This window comes from Centruroides sculpturatus, unplaced genomic scaffold (genome assembly GCF_000671375.1).
Source record: "Centruroides sculpturatus isolate CEXI.00-Female unplaced genomic scaffold, Cexi_2.0 scaffold350, whole genome shotgun sequence".
Lineage (NCBI taxonomy): Eukaryota > Metazoa > Arthropoda > Arachnida > Scorpiones > Buthidae > Centruroides > Centruroides sculpturatus.
The window spans coordinates 463052-482720 of NW_019384643.1; the positions used below are offsets into that span (position 1 = coordinate 463052).

Sequence of the window (19669 nt, forward strand, 5' to 3'; positions counted from 1 at the left end):
ATAATTAGAGTGGTGCGCGAATGCCCTCTTACTTAAGGCCCAAAAAATCGTGATCTTGTAGGAGTAAGGATCCTCCAAGTTAGCAGGGATGAACAGTGGTACATAGCACTTTTCGTAAAAGACTTTGAATGTGATCCCATTATCTATTAATTGAATGTCCAAGTCAAGAAAGCATGCAGAGGTGTTGCTTTTTTGGTCCAATTTGATGTTTAGGCCATATGGGTTGTTGTTCATTGAGTTAATGAACTGATTGACGTCAGGTTCTGTCTCCATATGATAAAGACAACGTCGACATATCTCCTGTACAGGAGGATGTTGGAAATGTACAAAGGAATGATTTGTTGTTCAAGTCTCCTGATTACTAGCTCACATAAATCCCCCGAAAGAGGCTCCCCATGGGGTCACCCTGCTTTTGGAGGTAAGTTTTGCTATTAAAACGGAAGAAGGACAAGTAACATAAGATGACCAAACGACTATTAAATGTGTTTATGATGTGTTTGCGATGAGTGGAGGCACCAGAGTAGGTGAGTAATAAATTCCTGAACTCACAGAAGCACGGCTGAATTTTTATGAACAGGTACAGTGAAACAAAAATCCTGAACCGTGATATAAGTGGAGTCAGTTATGTTAAGATTCTTCAAAGTTTCAATAAGCTCAATAGGGTTCCTGATAGTCCAAGTGTAAGTGTTTATACGGTCATATATGCATTTGTGCACTGCATTTTCCAAGGCTCTAGTGGGTGATCTAGCCTTATCTAGGACCGGCCTAAGAGAAGGTAACTCCTTGTGGGTTTTGGCGAAGGTAAAAAGCCTAGGCATATCTGGAGATGTCACCACCACCCTATTCAAGCCCCACTCTCTAGCAAACCTTGTTTGTGTGAAACGCTTAACATGTGCCTGTAATTTGTGAAGGTATCCATCATCAATGCTTTCATAGTCAGTATCTGTGATGTACCCCTGCATCATAGAAGTATGTGTGTCCTTCTTCATTAAAGAGACTTGCTTTTGTCTGCTCTGATGATCACAATGTTTTGTTAAGTTAACCATTTCTTGGATCTATGTATTAGTTTCCAGAACCCATCCTGACGCTTCCTATTGTTGGCTTCACATATCTTGATTGTAGCTTTCCACCTATAATACTCCTTGGGATGTCCAGCAATCCTGTGATGAGATGTTCCATGTCAAGCATTACTTCTTTCGGTTATATTACAGAATCCCCCAGTACATACACGGGGCCATGCACCAGTGCACGGATGAGTTATGGTGGGGGGAAATGTTGTCCCAGCATATGGGCCATGAAGCCCAAGATGTTATGTAACTGTATCTTGGGCTTCTGTTTACCATGAATCCACTCCAACTTTTTCTGGTACTGCTCAGAAATGTTTCTTTGAAGAATTTCTTGGTAGATGGCCATTCTTCTATTGATATCATGTAACCTAGCAGGATTTTCATGATGCAGATTCTCCAGGTTAATCAAGCTTTTGAGTTTAGAGAACACTGTTTTTTGGACTGATTGTATTGCTTTTCTTAAGCATAACATATGCAGCTTTGGTAATAGCAAATCACATCCACTCGGAAGTCAGATCCGGTACGTAGACATAGGAAATACTTTTTTGTTCCTGCATGTCATAAGAAATCCCAGTTTAGCCCTAGCTCTAGTTAGAGCTAACACTATTTTCTTGTACAAATTAGCCGGCATAGCTTGTTATATAACAAATGAACTTAGCAAATACTGGAGGAAATATAATTCATTACACATAAAAACCTTCTGAAACTCCAATAATACGTGTTTACAAAATAGCGAATGTTTTGGACCTTATCGGGGTCGTCCTCAGGCTACAGTTATGAGGAATTCAAATAAGTGAGAAATGGAATAAGAAACCGAATGAATGTGATTCATTTTTACACGAGCATAATGTTCTATTTTTTAATATTAACATTGCTGTTCTAAAATTTGAATCGCATTCATTCGGTTTCTTGTTCCATTTCGCACTTAATTGAATTCCTCATAACTGTAGCCTGAGGAAGACCCTGATAGGGTTGAAAATGTTTGCTGTTTTGTAAACATGTATTACTGGAGTTTCAGAAGGTTTTTGTGTGCGATGGATAATAATTTTATCATGGTTACTGTGTTTTATATTTTCAACTTTCATGTATGCTCTTATAGGAAGAGAGAATTTTTGAATCTGTTACTTGGAATAGAAACATCTAATTGTTGAATATGTATTGATATCATTATTTGGACTGATTAGTTTGAAGTATCTTCAATAGTTCTGTTTATAGAAATAAAAAAATTGCACAATATTAATCAGATAAGGTTGACCTTAAGGACAATTGAATTTCTAATTATTTTAGAAGAAATCATAGTCAAAATACTTCGGTATTGAATCAGTTTGAATTTGTGAAAGTACTATAATAAACTTGAGATTTTTATAGATAATAATTTGTTATTATTTTCAAATGCATTGAATGCTATCAAATTTCTGTCTATTTGTATGGTCAAAGTAGTATAATCATTTTCACGTTACCATAAGGAACGAGTTCAAATCCAAATCGAAGTTTCAGAAATTTTCATGGATAGTCTGAACCAGATAATTGCCATTCATTCAACTATATTACAGTTAATTCTGTTCACAATAGGCAAATTTTAGACCAACCACATAGTCCACAGTTATGTTGGTCACATATATAGATATCTCTCGTATAACACTGTAGTTACATTCCAAAAAAGCTCTGTGTTATGCAAATCCATGCTATATGAAACAAAAGACTAATGCAAAACATTCTAGAATTAGCAAAAGTATACTATTTTTTTTCACTACTAATATATGAGAAATATATGAAATAAGAAAAATATGTTTATTAAAGAAATTGATAATTTATTTCCAATCAATAATTAATTAACAATTAAATTAAAAGTACTGTATCACATGTTAATATTAATTTTAGTTAAATGAGGGCATTTTCTTTTTACAAAGTATCATCATCATCTCAGCTTTTTTGTCGATCTTGATCAGAAATTTCAGCAACATCTTCATTTTTTTTTATTTATCATAATTTTTTATGGATGACAAAATAAAAATATGTTATTAATTGAAAATTTGTTCTAGCAGATTGTACTTGTTCAATTGAGTTCCAAGCAACTTGTTTCCATAATTTGTGTTCAAATACCGGATTGTTCGAGTACCGAGATACTGCCATATTTTATCTGTCATTTTATGAATGATTGCTTACCTAAAGTTAAAAAAAAAAGTTTAATAGCACTTATTTTAAAATGTTTAAATAAACTGTACTAAATACAAAGATTAATCTATAAAAAGAAAACACAATGACAGTCTTAAGGGCTAAAATCTGAATGCAGTGACAACACCTGGTTGATAGGAAAGTTAATGCAATTTTTTCCTTCCTTGCACTATTAGTTTTTATTAAAGTAAACCTGATGAAAAGCACCAAATAATTTGAAAATTTTAATATTCTAAAATTCATGGGCAAATTTGAGACAACACGTGTGCTTACTCGAATAAAAAAAAATATCAAATAACAGTTTGTACTTAAAAATTGTGAAATTTTGTACAGAAGATTTCCAAAACAATGTTAGAGTGAAACCAGAAGTCATATTGTATGGAGAATATTCCCAATTTTCAAACCATGTTAGAGCAAAACCATGTTGTACAAGGGATACCTGTATATGTTGATATCTTGTCTTGTGTCAACTATCAATTTCTAAATTTTGTTTAAAGGCTTTTTATGTAAATTACTATTCTTCAAAATTTTGATATATATTTATTTTTTTTTATATTTACAATATTATTTGTTAAAATTTTTCAAAATATATAAATGACTAAATTTTTGTAACAGTTTTATTAAGATAATACATATTAAAAAAAATCATTCTTTAATAAGTAGTAATAAATATTTAATAGAACTATAATCAATTCCCTGTAATAAGTTTTTCCATTAAATTTATTTTTAATTTATTAACAATTTTTATGTTGTTTTGATAATATTTTTGCAGCTGAAAGTAAAATAATTTAAGTTGATTGTGCCATTATATACAGAATAGGTGTTTATCATACCAGTGTAGTTCTTCAGCATATAAGTTACTTTAGTAATTTAACTAGCTTAAGATTTGGCCAGTTCAGATAATCATAAATAATGAATAATTTCAGTAGAATTTGTTTATTGTAATCACTTTGGGACTTGGTTATACTGATAACAATGACTGAATAACATTAAGTGGGGGTGAGTAAATAAGATTTCATTTAGTTTAGTACAAATTGTTTTTATTGACTAGCACTAAGAGGACAACATAAAGACCGTTATCAAATGCATAATTTGAGAAATTACTAATTATAATTAGTGGAACTGTGAGGTAAGGGACCACTGGTTTTAGTTCATTTTATCCATGTACCAAAGTTCATTTTAACCGTGTATCAAAAGAACAATTAAAAGGCATTGAAAAAAATGCAATAATTTACTCAATATTCAGCAGAATTGCATTTATGAAGCATTTTTATTGTCCTTTATGACTATCTAATTTTGTACAACTTTGAAAATATCTCTAATTGACTTTTGTTTGTAAAAAAGTGTTAAATGAGATTTTCATTTAGCACTTTAATATTGTTTGATATATATTGAAAGATATATTCTCAAAGTTTTCATTTTTCTTGAAGTTTGGCAAGTCCCCATATTTGTATTATTTCCAGTGCCTTCTTGGTCTCTTCAGTACTCAGAATAGGAGCAATTACTTTGCACTCATAACTTTCTTTTTCTTTATCCTCTTCATCTTCCTCCTTTTTTCTTCTGGGACAATGACAAATTGCAAAATTTTTTCATCTGTAAGAACTCCTTCTTTAGTAAGATCTTTATTAACACTGTGAATGCAACTGAAAGGGTGAAACTTCTAGAAACAAAAGGGTGAAAATTTCTAGGTTAATGAGGAATGTGAATCATTGGCTATGTTAATGTCAGTAACTAAACAACAAATGTTTTCTAGGAAAAGGAGCAGCATGTGGTTTACCAGGTGTTTTGGAGATCCCTGGAGGCAGTTTGCTGTAATCGAGATCTCTCAAATAGAGGTTCAGAATAATTTGGTTCAATAAAACCAAGGTTCAACAATATTAAACAATTGAATAAAAAAGTAAAAAATTATTGGGATTAATTACAGGTGTAATCAGTTGACATTATTCTATTTAAAATTGCCACTTCTTGATCAGTTCATATAAAATATTTGAAACATAAATGCTACTTGGACTGTTCAAAGAATTATATGAGAACTACAGTCCAGAATTTACATATTTGTGTAAAGTGCAATAAACAACAGTGCAACAAACATTACATAATCTTATTACTGTTTTCTATGTAGTATGAAATCAATATTTGCCAGCATAAATATATATTAGATTTTCAACCATACTAACTTTTCAAAATATTTAGAATTAAACATGATCACAAATTGAGAAATTAACAATGTACCCAGAACCAATAACCAGTGTGAACAGAAAAATCAAAAAACTAATGCAAATGTTTTCAAACTCCACTAGAGTTCTTCTTTGGGTGTTATAACAGTTACCCAATAGAATGTCGTGAAAGTTTTTTGGAATATAAAAATTTTGAATTACAAATACAAAAATTTAAAAATCCAAATTTCACCTGCATATTCAGTTGCCCAACAGAAACTCAACGAATGGTTAAACCGTGTTGTCAATCAAAGCTTGCCAAGCCATTGACAAAACCATTTCCTCTTTGTAATTTGTGCACAATGATTTAAAATTATATTTAAATATCTTGCACAACCTCCAACCATCTGAGGTGTTCTGTGTGGGGAAAAGCGAGGCTGAGTTTGGTTCATTTGTTTTTTCTGTTCACACTGGTTGTCGGTTCTGGGTACATTATTACTATATCCTGGTGGTGTGTTGTGGTTTACTGTTTACATACTTTAGTAATTGAGAAATTTTTATAAAAGTTTTTTATTAGAAATCTTTTATGATAAATTCAAGTAATCATAGAAAAATAATGATAATTTATATATGCTCAAAATTTTATATCTGAATATATAAAATTACTTGTCCTGACTGACTGAATGAATGATTCATCATCACTCAGAGCAAACTGCTGAACCTAGAGGTGAAATTTGATACACAGTTAGGGTATGTCATGAAAATGCATACTAAGAAGGGATTTTTCAAAATTCCTCTGCAGGGGGCGAGGGATAGGATTATGGCTAAACCTGAACAACGGCTTTTACTGTACTATTTTAGATGCGATTTTTTGTTTTCAACTACATTTAGTCTTCATTGAGTATTTAGGTGTATTAAATTGATAACATTTCAGACATTGTTATAAATATTTTTATCTATTTTGATTTTAAAAATGTTCGAACCATTTTACATTCAAATTTGTTATTGCATATTGGTTTGATTATAGAATGATTGTAAACATTCCAGAAAATTGATGAAATTGAAAATAGTTCATTTGATTTTCGGCAATTCTCATCATTTTTAGCAGTAGGTGTTATATAATTATATAACAATTACTATGGTTGTTGAAATACTGAATATAAATTGGATTTGCTTGCAAAATCTGCACGGGCAAAATCACGTGTAACAGCTAGTATATTATAAAATAACTTATTGATTTTTATTTTAGCAAATGTTTTTATGAATGTTTGTACTGTGATTATTTTAAGTTTGAAAGTAAAAACAAAAAACATTTTTTTTTATTTTTAGTTGAACAACATTATAATTATAATAGACATAGGAACCGTTTAGTCAGAACAGATATGCAAGAAGCAAAAACAGTTCAACAAATCGAAGATGAAGAAGCTGATCTCCAACAGAAATATGAACAAATGCTGCTAGAGCAACAGTAAACATACTTTTTAGAAATTAAAAAAATTTTTTTTTAATAATTCTTTTGTAAGCAAAATACTTTTTCTTATGCAGAGAACGAGATGATGAACTTATTGCTCAGAAACTACAAGAACAATTGACCAAAGAAGACATCGAAAAACAAAAACATGTTGAGCAGGAAGATGAGGTAACTTTCAATTTTCAGCATAATAACAATTTGAAAGATTAAGATTTAATAATGCATACTTATATCATTTTAAATTATATTAATATTAAAAGGAAAATATCAAATGTAATTCTATTATTATTAAATTAAAATCAGTACTTCCATATTTCTTGCATATTGAATACTTCAATAGTGAATAAACTGAAAATTTGTATATTTGACTTTTTATATTTGGTTATTAAATTTGAAATTATTCAAGGCCAAAATATTATTAAAATGAAAACTTTACATTAAATTATAAAATTTAAGAATATATAGTGCAGGCACAAACATTGCACCATTTTTTAAAAAATATTTTCTACTTTTTACAATAAGCTAATTATATATAATATAATATATATAGATATAAAATAATTTGAACTGAATTTAGATAATTAAGTCACCATCTTGTATTAAGTTTATCTGCATAATAGCAGGAGTTGCTGGTTCAAGCCCACTTTGGATTGAGCCTTTCTTTCAGAATATTCTAAATTAATTGATTTAATCTTAATTATTAAATTTAACAGAGGATGGCAACTTAGCCTACCATTTAGTCTAAATTATTTAATATTTATATATTACTTTCCCGGCTGTTATATATAACAAAGGGAAAGTATGGCAATTTGTCAAGAAATAATCCCCATATTTTTAGCAAGTTATGACCTGATGAACCTGGTGTTATCATTTGATTAATTAGGACCACTGAGTTATTTTATTACGATATCAGGTTTATATTTGAATTAATTCTTGTGAAAATTGTCTTTCAGAGTTAAATTACTTTAATATTGAAGAACAATAAAAAATAATAAAATTTACAAAATTTTTTGTTGGCAATTGCCTTCAATAAAACAATCTTATCTTTAAAGCAATCCACATAACAAATAATTTAAAAATAGATAATGCTATTCTAAATTGCTATAGATTTTGGTTTAAAGTAAATAAATATTTAAAGATATTCAATAAACATATTCTTATTATCAGACAAAGATAAACATCTAACATCTTGAATAAATAAACATATCAAAATATACAATATTAATTTCATGAATTCCCAGCAGAATAATTTATATTTTTATTTTAGAAGATAATAAAGGACTTATTGTAGATGGCATCCCTCCCACAACGTGGGTCTATTTTTATAATCACTAATGAATATCTATAAGGCTTTATTTTCCCCTCTTTTTTTTTTACTGTTGGCCATAAGTTGATTCCCAATTTTGAAATCCTTGCTTTTCTTAATTTTGAAAAAAAAATTAGGACCCAAATATAAGTAAGTTGACCTTTTCATTATTAATTCTATATTCATATAAAAATTAGCAATTTGCAGTAAAAAAAATTTGAAAAGTTATTGAAATAATATTTCAGAACTTTTATTGTCATTATTCCTATTTCTTATTTCATTAATTTGATTCCAGATATTTGTAAACAAAATCGGCATAAATGAATTTTTGATTACTTTCTTAGTAATTTTTATGAATTGTATTTAAATTATACCTAATTGCACTCAAAGGGTTTGTTTTATAGAAAGAAATATATGCATCAGATACCTAAATTATAAGTTACAAATTGTAGCTTATTTGCTTCTTTGTCAATATAAATAAAAATGAAATTAATAAAAGTTACAGATAAAAATTGAAACAATGTCTTATACACCTGATGATAGGCTGATCAGCATATAACATTACACCATAGAAGTAGGCTTCGTTGTATATTTCATGTGTTTTCTGGAAAGTGTATTTCCAGTTTTATGACTATCAAGAATGAAACTGCAACTTTGTTTCACTTTCTTCTGTCCTATTTTTTCTGTAACTGTCTAAAATGTGTAATTATAAATTTACAAGTATATATTTCATATGATTATAATAGAAATTTATACCTTACAACAAAATAAATTTTCAGCAACCTTCTCCAATTTTTGACAATCACTCAATTAGTGAAGACTCCTAGGAATGAAATAAAGTTACCAAAATAAAATTTTCGTAGAACTTATCAAACTTGACCAATTCTATTAAATATGATGAATCAAAGCCAATTGTTTTTATCATTCAAAAACAATTGACTAATCAGTTACAATTGTACGTAATTTGCATGCATGGTTTGCAGGCTGCAGCAGAATATGTCATAAATTGGCTGACTTTTAGTATCACTAAACAATTGACACACCAAATTTTAGTGTCAGTTTAAATTCTGCACAATATTTACTGCTGATAGTTATCTAAATTAAAGAAAAACTTTAGATTTTTCCCTCCTTTGTAAAGAGGGAGAAAACATTGACTAATGTTTGGACCAATACAGTATTTACAGTGACTCTTGAATAACAATAATAATTTATTTATTATTTTCAATAAGTTCAGTTCTATTATATAAAACTTACATATTTAAATATATAAGTATATTGATGAATTGTGATTTGGATATTTTGTTATATTTTAGTAAATCAAATTTGATAAATTTCTTTTGTAGAGATTAGCAAGGCAGCTTCAGGAAAAAGAAAAACATAGGTTAGAAAGAAAAAGACTAGAATGGGAACTTCGACAAGTCGAAAAAGCTCGTTGTCAACAATCACCTACTAACATAAATAGGGAAAATGGTAAATATTTTATAAAATTATATATGTAAGTCTAGTTCAGATTTTAGCAAAGTAGTTTAAAAACTAAAAAATTTAAGCTTTAATATTATTAAATTCTTCATTGATAAATAAAAAAGTAGTAGTACTAATTGTCAGAGATTATGAATGATAATCATAATTATATTTGTATTTGTTATATTTGTGATAAAATTCAATGTTTCAATGTTCAAATTCAAAGTTTTTTTCTTGGAGTCCATACTTGTACAGGTAACCAAAAAAGTTCTGTCATTTTTTGTTGAAAGAAAACAAGCATAAAAATGTATAGCAAGTAACACAATTTATTCATCAAAATAACCACCCTCACATTCAATAACCTGTTCCCAATGGGAAACAAGCTTATAAATTCCATTTTTATAAAAGTCNAAATAGACAAATCACTATATTGATTTTTATTAGTGATAAAATTCAATGTTTCAATGTTCAAATTCAAAGTTTTTTTCTTGGAGTCCATACTTGTACAGGTAACCAAAAAAGTTCTGTCATTTTTTGTTGAAAGAAAACAAGCATAAAAATGTATAGCAAGTAACACAATTTATTCATCAAAATAACCACCCTCACATTCAATAACCTGTTCCCAATGGGAAACAAGCTTATAAATTCCATTTTTATAAAAGTCACGATTTTTAGAGTTGAAAAACTTCCCTAATTCCGTTTCTATAACCTCTCTATTTCTAAACTGTCAANTAATAAACTGTGTAATGTGATATATGTAATGCTTTCTTAAAGTTAATTTATAAATCCTTTGATAACCTAGCAATTATATTCTAAATTTAAATTTAGGAAGAATATTAAAATTTATTTTTTTACACTAAAATTACTGTTTTCTTCATTGACATATACAATATTATTTTTAGTTTGATATACAGATTTGTTATTTTCTATGCCACTTTTGATTTTGTTATAAAAAATATTTTGATAATTTTAAGATTTTTTTCATAAATTATTAATACTGGACTAATTTTTATTTATTTTTCTACCTTTTAATCAATCACTAGACTATTTTAACTAATATGATTTCCAAATTTTTATTTACAAATCATATGCTGTTTATAGGGCCTTATTACTGTCTTGAAAATTAAGTTAGAAACACAAATTTAAAAAGCAAGTGAGTTTAATTTTATGTTTGATGTTAGCTCTTAATTTTTATTCTACACTCATTGAACTTTATACTTTTTTTCTTTTTAATTTTAACTGAAATTTTTGATTTTATTAGGAAATCAACACCTAATATTGAAATGTTCTAAACATGTCCATAGAAAAGTTCAGCATGCTTGCTGCTTAGTCTTCATAATAAACTAAGAGAAGAAAAAACTATGTAAAAGAATTCAGTCTAATTTTTATGAAATTTATGAAAACATAGTTTTATTCAGACCATTTTGTGAATGCATGTCAAAGAAGATTTCTGGATTTTTTAAAAATATCAATAATGAGTTGTTTAACTTTCCTGGCAACGTTTAAAACTGCATGTGTGGTGCCATCTGTTATGATATTTTATTATTAAAACCTTTTTATAATTTTATTTATAAAATGGCAAAAAGCTTAATGTTGAAGATAGGGATGGGTTTTATAAAAAATTGTAAATGCTAATAATGAGTAAAATTGTCATTAAGTCCAATCCTACTGGAGATACACATGACCCCCCTTTATCTCCCTCAAACAGGGTGAACAAAATTGTCCCGCTCCACACTAACATCCATACATACAGAAAAACCCTTGAATTTTTTTCATTTCTTGATGTTTCATGGTCCTGAGTCCAAAAATGTAAAAATCTTAGGGGGGGTCATTTGTCAGATTGCCATACTTTTCCTCTGTTATATATAACAGCTGAGAAAGTAAAAATGAAGAAACAATGTAAAATACTAATTCATATTTCTCTACATGTAGGATTGAATGATACTGTAAAAGCATTTATAGAAATTATAGAATGCTGTAAAAAATTTTTGTATTTCTATTTATTTTCTTGCGTTATTATCAATAATTTTAACAGATGATAGTAGAATTCTATTTCATTGGCTGTTAATCAGAAAACATTTCTGATTAAATACTTTTGGTAACCTCACTTCAGCAGTTTGTTTTATTTTTGTTATAATAGTGCTAAGTTTCATGGACTTTCATGAAAATTGAAGAACATGTAGAAGATACATTTAAAGTGGTATTGAGCAATAAACTATATGAGCACCAGATTTTTTAAATAGCATTTATATTAATTGCAATCTTGTTTTATTAATATTTTATCACTAATTTACTTATTTAGTTGAAAAATAATTGGATTTTCTACATTGTTATCTGTTAAATTTAGTTATACATGTCATAGTGTATAAAGCAACTGTTTGTTTGTAACCATATTAATTTCTTGGTGATCAGAAAACAATGGTTTAAGCAAATATTTTATATAGTGAATTATGTTTTTAGATACTAGTTGAGTGTATTAAGTTAATGTTGTAAGACATTATAACTTTTTCCCATTTAAAATAATAGAAAAAAGTTTCTGGTTAATGTTTCACACAGAATATATAGTTTTAGGAAGGGATTACTGATATTAAATGGAGTATATCTGTATATATTAAAACCTATAAATAAATTTCCTTTATTAGTTTAATAAAGATTTGAATAGTAACAGTTTATAACAAATGAAAAACTTTTAATTTAAAATTTATTTATTTTTAGAATGCTCCACAAGAAATGAAGTTGAAACTGTCAGTAAATCATTTGCTAAAACACAAATTACTCCACCTGTGGATTTGCTTGCCAAAGAGGATAAAGACTCAGATCTCTCAGATTTCTGTTTAAAACCCCCACCAGGTCTCACAGATGATGAAATGAAGAAGTTTCAAGAAGAACAAGATGCAGTAAGTTTTTTTAAATGTTATCAATTTGTATTTTTTTTGTTAATAAAATAAAACAAAAAAGAAGTTAAGTTTAATTTACTAAAATGCAAATTAACTAAAAAACTTGTAAGAACCTAATTTTGGTGCAAACTTAATTCAAAAAAGTTATATGAAGATGAAATGATTTAAAGCAATTTAGTGTCATTGTCTTATTTTAAATATTAAATCTTGGTAAGTGTAATATATGTATGTAGTTGTGTGCTATGTAAGATAATTATATATTTATATAGACAGATAATTATTCTGTAGAAATATATTAAAATTCAGAGGTACATTTTCAATGAATGCATAATTAATTCATCAGTTAAACAACAGTTTTTGACTTACATTTTAATTTAAAAATTTTTCTACATAAAAACATAACATAAATAAAATAAATTTTAAATTGAATGAAATTTGTTATTGCAAAATTTGCATTGCTATAAGTGAAAATAGTCTGTTACTGTCATTTCATTTCCAGTTCCAAAGAATTCTTAAGTTCTTTCAAATTTATATACAATTTTAGAAAACTATATGAATATGAATCCCCATAAAATATACTAAGACTGAGCCATAATAAGGCAAAATATTCCAATGTAAGAGATCAGACATCATTTAGATCAACAAACAAAACAAAATCACATATGTCATAGACATAGCTGTTCCAAATACCCACAACATAAAAAATACACTGAAAAAATTACCAGTATTAAATGCTTTATTTCATGAGTGAGTTCCATCTGTTGAGAATGAATATGGTAAGTACTTATTATTTATCATGCCTGCAGTTCTTACTTGTACAGGTCATACCATATACTCTACATATGTATAAAAACATTAGAACTTTACAACAGCACATCACATTAATACTAGACTCATGACATATAGGAAATTCCTAAATACAGATATATATATGAACAGAATATAACCACAGTAACAAGTTTTCTGTATCTATGTCTTGATCTTGATGCAGCATAGCTCTGCACACTGGTATTAACTGACAGGATGGAATTCAAATACACAACAGACCACAGTCCAACAGAATTGGAATGTGGTCTGTGTGGTTTTGCCAAGAATACTATGTTAAGAAAGTTGCACATAGACTACAATATTCAAAGTTCCTATTTACTGTAGAGAATTAACATGTACTAAAATTGATTCAGTAAGCTAATAGGCTTCTAACTAGCTTACTGAAAGTACTTACATAAAAAGTAGAAATTACTTGAAATTTACTAGCTTTTGAGATAAAAGTTTAATTATTTGTGTCTAACATTAATTAAAATAAAGATTGACATACAGAAAAAGAAATGACACGAGATATAAAAATGTGTCTTTGATAGTTTCCAGAAAATTTGAATGATAGATGAATTTACATAATGAGTAAAACTTTTTACAATTATTAAAGGTATTTTTCAAAAAATTTAGATACAAAAAAATGTTGGATGACCTCATAATTGCTAAAATCATCAGATAATTACCAGCAGCAATATATAACTTATATTCTCTTTCAAATTGAGTATAAAACACATATAACCCATAGGTTATTTGTGGGAAATTTTGGCAAACAAATTTATACAGAAATATCAATGCAATTTTATCAACTGAGAAAATTTAAATAAAAATTTTTAGTTTTTATTCAAAAATGATTGTTACTAGTAATTTTAAATTTAAATTTTTTATTTTCAATACCTTCTTTAAAAATTTTGATTTTGTAGGGATGCTACTGTTTAAATATCTATTTTTTTAAGTTCAAATATATTTTAAAATTAATAACAAAAATGTATAATTTTTCACATAGGAATTGGCCAGGCTTTTGCAAGAACAAGAAACAAAAGTAAGTACTTGCTTTTTGAACCAACGTAATAATTATAGATGTTATTGACTTACATATATTTAATTGTTAATGTTTTTGTCAATGTGGTCTAATAAGGACAAAACTTAATTATTTTCAATGGAAAGTAATTTTAACAAAGTTGTAAACGTATGTAAAAATAATTTATGGTGATTTTTTATTCTTGTCTCTAAAAAAGTTGGTTTGAATTAAATTCAGATCATTTTATCTTCTGTTAAATGAAAGAGTGACATGATTTTTCATTAATATAATCATTTTTTAACACACGAATGCAATTACAGTAGAGCATTGATTATCCAAAACAACAATTCGGGACTGGGGTTGTTCGGATAATCGATTTTTTGGATAACTGATTAATATATTTTTTTGTACATAATCTATCCCATGTTGAAATTCGTTCAAATCCTGGTGCGTCCTTAAGTACACGCTCATGGTCGCATCAGTGCTACCAGCTAAAACACGCACACCAACAAAAATAATATTGGGGTAGCCCAAGACATAGCCAAATATTGCAGCGCCATAGCACTAGCAGAAATTTAAATTTGCCAACTGGAACGCTTTCAGTTGATCAATATTTGGATAATCGATGCTCTACTGTACTGTACTTCATTTTTAAATATGAAGATTTTTTAAAATAAGGAAAACATTATTATTAAATTCAGAAAATGATGTAGGTTTTAAGTAGAGATAATGCACCTAAAAATTTCTTTAGGTAATTATTATTTTCTGGTTTAAAAACAGTTTTAAGCTTATCAGTTTTAATTTAATAGTATACAAAATTTTTATAGTAATTATTTGTACCACAATATTTAAAAAAACTAACATGTGCTTAAATCCTTGTAACACGACTCTATGTATTAGATCAACAGTACTTACTTGTAACACAATTGGGTGCAGGAAAGATCTTTAACTTGGAAAATGGTTTGGAAAAACATATTTTCAGTTAAAAATCTTTTCTGGACCCCTTTGTGTTGCAAGTGAGTAAATGTTACTTTTAAAAAATAAAGCTTTATAAGTCCAACTAGTATGTCACAATGTTTAATTTTTTTGATTCAGAGAAATCATACATTTAATTCCTAATAAAAAGTTAAGTATTATAGTAGTAATAAAAAATACAATGATACTCACTCATTTGAAATTCATATATACCAACAATAAAGTTGAATCTAATTTTAAGTATTTTTAAATACAGTGTAACCTCCATTAACAGACACTCCCACATAGTGGACACCTCTACTTAATGGAATTTTTACAATTCCTAGACCTTCCAAATAGAGCATCTATAATATTTACCTCTAAATAATAGACACCATCATCCATAATCTACCTTATGAAAACACAAAGTCCCGCCTTCAATATTCTGAAAGAATTTATTACATAGAAAATATTTTAAAATTAAAACAAAGAATCAGTTCAAATAAACTTCATAGGATGAATTTTGACTGTAGGTGCCAAACAAAGATTGACTTAAAATAGGAATAGGGGAGGAGGGCAGGTTATAAAAAGTTAAATATTTTTTATCTGTTAGAGAAGACTAATCTGGTTAAGTTGTCAATTACCATTCATCATCACACATATTAATGCTATTAAACTTCTGTCTTATTGTTGGAATTAAGCTTATAAATGCTATTGTCTTAACCTTAAAGCTGTTTCTTTTTCATAACTACTGTGCTATGGTTCTTGTTGAATGAATGAATAACTTTGAGAAAGTTTATGGTTTCTTGGTACCATAAGCTTAACTCCAATAATAAGTTTGGAATTACCAAGCTTTCACCAATTGGAAATTAATTTCCAATTGGCAAAAGTTTAAAGAGTTCAAAGATTGTAATTATGAAGACAATTTGCTGACCACTTTAAAGGGTAGGAAGATATAGTTTTCTTGCATATATGACATCATTTATGATCTTAACAGCTTTGTGGTAGCTAAAGTTATTTTTAATAAGTCATTTATTGAAAAAAACAAAAATGTTTGAAAAATGACACCTATTTGATAACTACAAAATAGACAAATCACTATATTGATTTTTATTAGTTGCTTAGATTGTAAATGACATTATAAATGCAAGAATACCAAATACATTTCTTACCCCTTGAAGTGGCTAGCAAATCATCTTTGTAACTCAACATTCAAACTCTCGTCACCTAAACAGACCTTCGTTCATACTTCTGTTCATAATAACAGTTTCAGTTTTCTTTTTTGTTACTTCCACTCAGGTCATTTTTGATGAATTAATAATTAATGTGATTTCTACAGCTGAAAATGAAAAGATAAATAATATACTTAGTATATATAATTAAAATATATATAATGTACACTTTTTGGTATTTTCACATTCCTAACACAAATTTGATGTGTTTGCAATTCAGTGTATTCTTCACTTTAGAATGACCAGGTTAAAATACAATATGGCTGCCAGCATGTACCTTCAAATAGCGGACAAACTTCTTAGTCTTGATGGTCTCTGCTATTTGGAGATTATATAAAAAGATAATTCAAACAATTAGATAAGATTATGTATGAAATAGTTATGTATAAATTGAAGAGATATTTATCACAATAAATTTTATAAAACTATGTATATTGAAATAATTTTTCTGACCTACAAAATATTTTTATATAGAGACGTGGACCAAATTTTAAAGACAGACAGCTTGCTATTGAAGCACAAGATAGAGAATTAGCAAGAGTGTTACAAGAGCAAGAAAGAGCAAAAGCAAAGAAAGCCAGGGAGAAGGCCCGACAAAAAGCAATGTTACAGCAACAGCAACAACAGCAAGAGATGGTAAGCACAAATGAAATAAAAATTTAATAATTTTTTTACTAATTATGGATTGATGATTTTACTTTTATAGGAAACAATTGAAGAAGTTAGCAGCACTTCTCCAGATTCGAAAGATGGACTTGATCATCCAAATTTAGACCATAGACTTCATCAGGAAATGGATAGGAGGTATTATGAAAATTATTTATATTTAAATGTGCATAATATCATGATAGTGTTCAGAATCATTGTACATAGCTATCACTATACAATGATTTTGTAAATTATGCTAATTAATCATTTTTTCTTAAATTGAACAAATTTTAATTGCATTACATTTAAATATATTATAATCTAGAGTTAAGTTGTATTAATTTACAGTTTGATTTTCCAGAAATTTCAATTTATTATGTTGCAAAATAAAAGTCTGGTTTTTAAAAATTTTCATATTTAAAATAATGATAAGGCATTAAACAATAAATCATTTGATGCCTAATTGCTATATTAAATATAAATTTTGTATGATTGTAGTAGGAAAAAAAGTATAGTCATTATCGTATTCATGAACAAAATGACTGACTAAGCTATATAAGTCTGCAAGATTGTAAATATTTGGTTTTTCTAAAATGCATGTTTTTGTGAAACTTTTCTAATATCTGTAATATATCATTATATTATGTTTCCTTTACTAATTTAATAATTATGTGAAGTGCAAATATAAGCAATAATAATTATTTGATGTTTACATATTTATAAATGTAAACATCAAATAATTGTCATTTTTTATTTACATTTCTTATTTAGTTCTGTCATTTAATTTGTCTGTGTTTTTTACTGTTAATTATACAAGAGTTTTCTGTATCCTCCTATCTGATTAAGTGGGATAAATTTTCATATAAAGTCTACATATCTGAATCCTTTTAGAAATGCTTTTCTCTAGGTTCTAGCTTACCCTTAGTAAACAAATTTAATGTATTCTCTTTAATTTTTTTGCACGATTTATCATTCAACAAGTAAAGAAATACACTACAGTCCAGTCTATTAAAAAGTTATTTATACCGAATTAGAAACTATTACATATTATATATATAAAATTATATTATAAACTTAAATTTGCTGGATATATATTGCTTAATATGTAAGATGTTACATAATAAGAGAGAAAACACTAGGCTGAAAAAATTTACAATCAAAAAATAATTTAAGACAGCATTTGAAAGCTGCAAATTTAAAGCTCATAATATGATAAAAATGAACTGAGTTATGAGAATATAATTTAGAATATTTTAAGTTAAATGTTCTTTTTTAATTAAAAAGTTTTCTTCATTTGTTAAATAATAAACAAATAAATTTCATAAAATACTATTTGCTTTTTGATATGTAACAACAATCAACCTTGCTTGCATAATTATGTAAATAATTTAATGTTTCTTGGAAAGTTGCTTTACAAACTAATAAGAAAAAAATTAAGCATTTTCATTTTTCCAATAATTACTTCTTATACTATTTTTTATTAGTATTACCTTGTATGCTTTGTTTAATTATGTTTTTCAACACTGTTGTGGAAGTGAAGATTGACTAATTTTGTAATGTGATTTTCTGATAGAAATTTCCAAGTTTTTATTTGGATATATATGTACACAACAGTAGAAGATGGAACAGTAATCTAATTGTTATAGCTGATTAATTTAATAAGGCAAATTTGTTGTCTGTCACACATTATTAGAGTGTACATTATTGCTTAGAGAGCTGTATAATATAATAAAAACTAATTGTTAAATTAAATAGTTATCTTTAAATAATTTATTAAAATTATTTAAGATAACTATTTAATTTCTTGTCCTTAAGTACNAAATAAATATTTAAAGATATTCAATAAACATATTCTTATTATCAGACAAAGATAAACATCTAACATCTTGAATAAATAAACATATCAAAATATACAATATTAATTTCATGAATTCCCAGCAGAATAATTTATATTTTTATTTTAGAAGATAATAAAGGACTTATTGTAGATGGCATCCCTCCCACAACGTGGGTCTATTTTTATAATCACTAATGAATATCTATAAGGCTTTATTTTCCCCTCTTTTTTTTTTACTGTTGGCCATAAGTTGATTCCCAATTTTGAAATCCTTGCTTTTCTTAATTTTGAAAAAAAAATTAGGACCCAAATATAAGTAAGTTGACCTTTTCATTATTAATTCTATATTCATATAAAAATTAGCAATTTGCAGTAAAAAAAATTTGAAAAGTTATTGAAATAATATTTCAGAACTTTTATTGTCATTATTCCTATTTCTTATTTCATTAATTTGATTCCAGATATTTGTAAACAAAATCGGCATAAATGAATTTTTGATTACTTTCTTAGTAATTTTTATGAATTGTATTTAAATTATACCTAATTGCACTCAAAGGGTTTGTTTTATAGAAAGAAATATATGCATCAGATACCTAAATTATAAGTTACAAATTGTAGCTTATTTGCTTCTTTG

The 19669-nt window shown here is 27.4% G+C and overlaps 1 protein-coding gene across 1 annotated transcript in view; it reads left to right on the plus strand.

Annotated features, from left to right (window-relative positions):
• Positions 1-19669, plus strand: part of LOC111626081 (trichohyalin-like) — a 55655-nt gene that overhangs the window by 20620 nt on the left and 15366 nt on the right. Inside the window, exons 3-9 of the mRNA XM_023369364.1 lie at positions 6728-6866; positions 6944-7037; positions 9519-9645; positions 12352-12533; positions 14350-14385; positions 17025-17186; positions 17257-17415. Coding sequence (XP_023225132.1) covers positions 6728-6866; positions 6944-7037; positions 9519-9645; positions 12352-12533; positions 14350-14385; positions 17025-17186; positions 17257-17415 — 899 coding nt within the window. The remainder of the gene's footprint in view (positions 1-6727; positions 6867-6943; positions 7038-9518; positions 9646-12351; positions 12534-14349; positions 14386-17024; positions 17187-17256; positions 17416-19669) is intronic.